General features: G+C 43.3%; 1 protein-coding gene across 1 annotated transcript; it reads left to right on the forward strand.

Moving 5' to 3' along the window:
* Positions 1-1948: 1948 nt before the first annotated feature.
* fgf3 (fibroblast growth factor 3) lies at positions 1949-6499 on the forward strand. The gene is made up of 3 exons (XM_050051864.1): positions 1949-3000; positions 3782-3885; positions 5023-6499. The coding sequence occupies exons 1-3, from the start codon at positions 2757-2759 to the stop codon at positions 5404-5406; spliced, it is 732 nt and encodes a 243-aa protein (XP_049907821.1). The 5' UTR covers positions 1949-2756; the 3' UTR covers positions 5407-6499.
* Positions 6500-7124: the final 625 nt, after the last annotated feature.

Raw genomic sequence — 7124 nt, forward strand, 5'->3', positions numbered from 1 at the left:
CATGGAGCCTAAAAGCCACTGGAAACACAGCAATGACTCGCAAAAAAACAGTCGGTTTTGTTGTTTGTTGGTCTCAAACAGCGGTCTGCAGCTTAGCAGCCGTTTTGTGAAGATGTCTCACCATCCACAATCCCCTCCACTTCAAGATGACAGAGTCAGCTCATTCTACGTCACTTCAGAAACTTTGATATGATTTGTATGTAACAAGCACATATAACACATTTCGACTTTGATTGCTATGCAGATGATAAGACACTATATGTCCCTATAAAGCCTGGCACCAGCAGTGTTTCTTGTTTTATGTCCTGTCACAACAAAATTAGGAAATGGCTCAAGAAATTTCCTGCAGTTGACTCTAAATCAGAAATAGTTCAAATCATCCCCTCTGACACCAGCAACTGTCTGTTCGTCACTCATTCTACAGCAGGAAACAGCACTTCAGAATAAAAGCTCTGTGCCAGAAATTCATTGTACTTAAAAATAAAGTGTTTTTTACAAACTTGACACGTTTCAGAGTCACTTGTGGTCCATTCAGAATTGACCCGCGACCCACTTTAGACCACGGCCCACCAGTTGGGAACCACTGATTTAGACCATTTAATAATGTTAATAGGCTAATTTACACTTAATAGGCTGCGTTACCTTGATTATAAGGCTCTACTTTGTGGCTCCAGAGAGATTTTTTGTTTTTAGTAAATGTTGCCGACCCCTGTATCAGGCTGTAATGCTGCTGTGGCGATGTTTAATTAAACACTGGTCTCAGACCAGGCAAACATTTTATCATGTCCCGCAGTAAGTAGACATGAGAGCCTTAAAATACCTTTGAAGATGCAACCCGCTGCTGAAAATACACAGATTGAACTTTTCCACGAAGGTTTGAGACTCCTGTGTTACGTAGAGTGCTGAGGTCACACATGGGATAACCCTAACCCCACAGTCCTGCTCAGATGCATCTGAGTAGCAGATCTGACCGAGGCCTGAAGCTTTGTTTCAGCTCATCAGACAGTGTAACCTTCAAAAATTAAAAACAACAAACTTCTCCTGATGTGAAGAGGGAGATGTGTGTGAGTGTGTGTGCATCACAAATTGAGAGCGTTTGCTCTGCTTATTGCTGGGATGCTTTGTGGGCGGCGTGGAGGGGAGCGTAATTAAAATAGTTTCTGAGAGAAACAGCATACCACATCTAAGGTTCCACCCTCTTCCAGCATTTAACCACATCAAGAGCGTCTCACTTAGAAATGGCCACCAGAACAACCGCTGATACACACGGTCCGGCTGATGTTTTGGTGTGTTGTCTGACTTGCGAGGGGGTCTCGGAGGCACAACGTGCACACATTTGTAATTAAAAGAGAGCTGCCTTTTTCTGATCATCGGGGTAAATAAAGTGACAGAGGCAGCCGGTTGGGTGATGTATGGGAGGGGAAGACAAATTAACCGTTGACTCTCTGGGGGATTCTCAGCAGAGGCCTTCATAGCAGCAGTGGAGCAGCGCCAAAGGGCAGAGAGATTTGTAGATGATGGTGCTAATTACCAGAATGCAAACCATAATGCGACCAAGATGGAAGCAATTTAGGCAGTAGTCATTTAGCCTGCTGCTCTTCCGCCCACCGGCTGCTGCCTAGCCAGAGCCGGGGCATTAGGATGGGAAAAGTCTGGGGCAATCCATTGCTCGGGTGGAGGATAAAGAATTAACACACAGCAGAGAGGTTCAGTGGTGTTGTCAGCACATGGAGGGAGACCTGTGACAGAACATTCATTCGTCTTTTTGTTCTTAATTTAACTTCAACACAAATGACCCTCAGCATTAGCGGGCAATGCTTACAGGTCAGGAGGAGGAAGGAGCATCTAAATACTTGAGAACAAAGAACTCTGAACTACTTAAAGAGGTTGGGGTTGACCAACCTGCAGTGGCAGCTTGTCACCAGCTCTGGGAGAAGTCTGCGGATCACGTGCAGGAGTGTGCTGCCAGCAAAGAGCTGTGACTCACGGCAAATTACAAACTACAGAAATATTGACATCAGTTTGGTCTGATCGGGTCACTGTTACTCGGCAAGCACCTGTTGAACTGGGAGGAACGTAGCTATTCTTTAGGTAGATGTGGACCACCCAAAAGTCAAAGTTCTCAACATTTTTACTTCTTAAAATTGGAAGATAAAGGGCAAATTTAATCCTCAGGGAAATGTTTGAATTCAACAGAGAAGTGACCGGTTGAAAAAGCTTTTTAAAAGGTTTTAAATGTAGTTTATAGATTTATCAGGACATCCAGCAACAGTCCTCACCTGTTGCATGGCCTGCCGCAGGCTCAGTCCGCCTGTATAATTTGGGATGTCTAATTGCTCTTTCAGGATATTTCAGAAGAGGAGTTCAGAGCACAGAGCTGTTCCGCACTCAGCCACTGTGTAATTTTATCCACGCCGCAGTCTCTCACTTCACACAGGGCTGATACCTTTTGCCTCCCCCTTTCCTTTGTATCAATTGGTCGGAGTTCAGCCTATTGTCGCCACAAGCTTCTTTTATATCTGCGCTCAGTCTGAGCACAGGCTCTCAGTCTGATCCGCAGGAGGGATTTCCAGCAGCAGTCAGAGGCGAGGAGCGGATCCTACCTCCGGGGGCGGCTGTGCTGTCAGCGGTGTCTCGGATGTGCGCGAGGCTGGAGCTCTCGAGCGTTGGGGCCCCGACACTTTAATGGGACCCCGAGAGCCGGGCGGGAGTTCTCCTTTTTTTCGCCACAATCGTCGCTCCACGGCCATGCCACAATGCTGATGATACCTCTGCTGGTGTTGCTGAGCCTGTTGGATCCCGTTAGTCCCCGGGCTCGCTGCGCCCCGGGACAGGCTTGCGACCCCCGGCAGCGGAGGGACGCCGGGGGCCGCGGAGGAGTTTACGAGCACCTCGGAGGAGCGCCGAGACGCAGGAAACTCTACTGCGCTACTAAATATCATTTACAAATCCATCCTAATGGGAAAATAGACGGATCACTGGAGGAAAACAACCCGTTTAGTGAGTATCCGCTCGCTTTTACGCACAGAACTTTTGGCAAACCATTCCTGTAATAACTCACATGGCACAGTGTGTTTCATTTTTATCAGCTTCTTAGTGAACATTTTTAAAGTTGGATCAAGTTGTTTAATAAAAGTTGTTTTTTTTCTAACGCAGATTTGTTAAATGAAATAAAACAGTATTTATGTTAATTTATGAAAATACGCAACATTCAGTTTATTTGTCATTCATTTATTTGTTTGTTTGTCTGATCAATTTTAGTAAATTCTGATATGATGAATCTATCAGAGTTTCACTGTCACTTACTCAATGAAGCGTGCGTGCATGTGCATGCGCGCGCGGCGTGTGTGCGTGTCATTGCAAAGCTGCCGACATGCAGGTTAATCTCTATTATAACTATCAGTCAAAGTATTAACATCCAGGCGGGACAAAGGCGCTGTCCTAACGGATGTATTTATCTAATCAGAGGCCATTAGAGCCTTTCTGCAGCTCTCAATGGGCCATTGACTAATCAAGCACTGATTAAAACAGCCAATAAACAAACTGAATGGGGCAAACACAACCGGAAATTAATTCCTTTATTGTCAAAGTGACAAAGGTTTGTTTGTTTGTTTGTTTGTTTGTTTTAGGGTAAATTTGCTTTTCATGCTTTTTAATTGATTTCCATTTTCCAAGGTTTAAAGGAGGAGTGATCGAGAATTAAATGATCTTTTAAAGAGTTGTGGATCCTGATGAAAGACGTGAAGCTTATGGATGTTATGTAACTGGTTCTGTGTTGCAGGCATCATGGAAATCACAGCGGTGGATGTGGGTGTCGTGGCCATAAAAGGGCTTTTCTCTGGCAGATATCTGGCCATGAACGATAAAGGCCGGCTGTACGCCTCGGTGAGTACAGATGTCATCTCATCATCACATGTGTTTCCTTCTCTCAACACATGCAGCTCCTGTCTGACAGCGGCCCGAGGCAGCAGCAGGTTCAAGGCCTCTGCTTTGACCCAGGCAGAAATATTTGGCTTCAAAAAAATAATCCACCGGTTCAACATAAAAAAAATTAAGATATCTGAATGTTTTTAAGTCGTTCCAACCTACGAGTCTTATAATCTGACAAACTCATTTAGTTTAGTACGACCAACATGTTTCGCTTTGACCTCGAAAAGCTTAAGTTGAACCAACTTAATATTTATCCAAACGGTGTGCTGATATTAAGTGGTCCAATTATTTTATGTAAGATATCCCAACTTGTTTATTTTAATTCCATTCTACTTAAAAATGTTTTTGATTCTGAATAATTCTTAAAATAAGCTGACAATTGACTAAAACAGGTTAATGGAACAAACGTAATTTTTTATGCTGAAAAACTTTATTTTAATTATTACCCACTCACCCCATGAATCATTTTTTTAGAGTGCATGTTTATCTTGCATACACTGTAAAAAATAATCCACTGGTTCAATGTAAAGAAAATCAATATAACAATTTTGATGCATCTTTTTAAGTAGTTTCAACTTTTATGAGTAGATCCTTTTATAATCTGACAAACTCATTTAGTTTAGTACAACCAACATATTTTGCTTTGACCTCGAAAAATTTAGTCAAGTTTAACCAACTTAATGTTCATCCAGATGTTGCTTTGATATGTTGAGCTGTGTTCAGTGGTCAAACTATTTTATTTACGATCTTCTAACTTGTTTATTTTAATTCCATCCTACTCAATAGTGTGAAAAATGTTTTTAACTTTGATCAGCTTTTTAAAATAAGTTGTCTAAAACACATTAATGATACAAAGTTAATTTATGCTGAAGAATGTCTTTATTTTAAGCTTTATCCACTGACTCTGTGAATCATTTTTTAGACTGTATCGTGCATTATTTTATGTCTGATTCGGAGTGTGATCGCAGACGGTGTTGTGAGCAGAACAGAAACACTCCCAGTGTCTCTGAGAGTTCATCTTGTGAATCAAAAACATACGGCAAGCTGCACGACAAATGTGCCTCACTACTTTCTTCTTTCTCACCTCCCCAGGAAGTGTTCAACAAAGAGTGTGAGTTTGTGGAGCGGATCCATGAGTTGGGGTACAACACCTACGCGTCCCGCCACCACTCCACCGAGCAGCCGCTGCCACCAGGGGGAGGCAGCAGCAGCAAGCGGCGGGCCAGCGCCAAGCGCCAGTGGTACGTTTCCATTAACGGCAAAGGCCGGCCACGACGAGGCTTTAAGACTCGCAGCACCGACAAAGCCTCGCTTTTCCTGCCTCGGGTGCTGGGCAACAAGGACCATGAGATGGTGAGGCGTCTGAGAGACAGTCAGAGCATGCACCACCATACGCATCACCACGGGGGGCGAGGGGATCGTCGCAGACGCCGGCATCGCACCAGGAAAGGCCGGCGCCAACGGCAAGATGACTGAGCAGACTTTTTGAGGGGGGAGCTGACCCCGTGGCCCAACCAAACATGGACCCCTGATCTCGGCACATACTGTAGCTCGATGGCAGTCGAGGATGCGAAAAATGAATCTGGATCCTGCGCTCTGGATTAGCGGACGTTTTTGTCGTTGATGCTCAGAGAGTAAAAATCCATAGAAGAAGTAAAGACAGAGGGCCACCCCACGTGTCGGGGCGCATTTATCAAATCTTCCACTTTCAGGCGACTTTGTCTCTCATACACACACACACACACACACAAGCTTCTATTTACTGACGTTCTTCAAAATGCTACTGTCGTGTAAACAAATGTATTAATATAGTTGAAAACTTCCATCTTAATTTGTAAAAAGTTTTGTACAAGAAATCATCTTCAACTTCACACATCTTCTGAAAGCAGATCTATTGTTGTAAATACAGTGTGCACTATGCATGTACAGCGACTTCTCATTTGTCAAAAGCTGAAATGACAAACAGTATATCATACAATATTTTGCTAATTTGAAGTGCTAACAAATACGACGGATAGTGAAGAGAGGACTTTTAATCAGCAAAGCACTTTTTGTCAGATTCACATGAAGAGGGAAACTCAGTGTGAGACGGGCTCCGCTCTGTTTTTTTGTTACAATGTGATAGTCTACTGTCTGTAAGCTGAAAGATGTTCTTTGTATATTTTTACTAATGATATGAATATTTATTTGGTGCCTGTGTTATAAGTTATTGATAATACTATTTCTGCATTTTACCAATGTTGCTGTTTGTCTCATAGTTCTCACTCACCAGCTGGTTCCAACATAAAAACACGATGGTACTGACCCCCGAGGAAACAACCGGCTCGTTTGTTCCAACTTTTCTTTGGTTTGTTCAAAGATTTCACAGCCTGAGTTTGTCTTCGCAGGCCTTAAATCGTAACAAATGCAGCTTTGAAATCAGCAAGAAAGACTGTGCTCTAAAGGTGACACAGATTCTAAATTCAAAAATCTGTCTTTGTTTTTTAAAGTTCAGTTGATTTCCCCTCAAGATGAAGTCTCAATTTCAGTTTTTGTTTCTCCTGTTCTTGTCGGTCGCGGCTCTTTGAAGGCAGCACCGCCTCAAACACACAATAGCACATTTTTCTTTTTAACAAAAAGTGCAAAACAGCAGGACTTCAACTCAGAGCCACTGCTACCTCTCTTTAATCACACACAGTTGGGTTTTTTCAACCCTTTAAATGTTAAGATTTACATTGAATTTAACTGTAAAATAACAGCTATGATACTGTCAATAATGGTCAACCTGATAGTTCTTATAGTTTCTTGGTAGCTTTGACTATTAAAACACACATACAGTGTAATAATGACTGGTGGGGACCGGAGCAGATGATCCCTGCTGTGCCATATTTCTCCCATGCAGAGCTGCTGCAGCGCGGTGTGGCTGTTACACCAGGTTATAGGTTTATTACAGCTTGAAGGGGGCTGGTTGTGCGTTCAGAGTGGTACCCCCCTCTCTGTCTCTACATTTGACATTATCCCTCTCTCCTGCTGCAGCTCATTTGTTAAAGCGCCGCACCTGTTGCTGTAACACAGCCGAGCAGAAACTACAAAGACAGCCGTCGACGCGAAAATCATCACAAGCAGCGTTCGGACTCTTTTGGACGTTCAGGTTTTGCCTTGCCTCGCTCCCATCTATAGGTAGCTGCATATAAAGCCTTGTCATTCTATACCTG

Source organism: Epinephelus moara, chromosome 1 (genome assembly GCF_006386435.1).
Source record: "Epinephelus moara isolate mb chromosome 1, YSFRI_EMoa_1.0, whole genome shotgun sequence".
NCBI classification, from domain to species: domain Eukaryota; kingdom Metazoa; phylum Chordata; class Actinopteri; order Perciformes; family Serranidae; genus Epinephelus; species Epinephelus moara.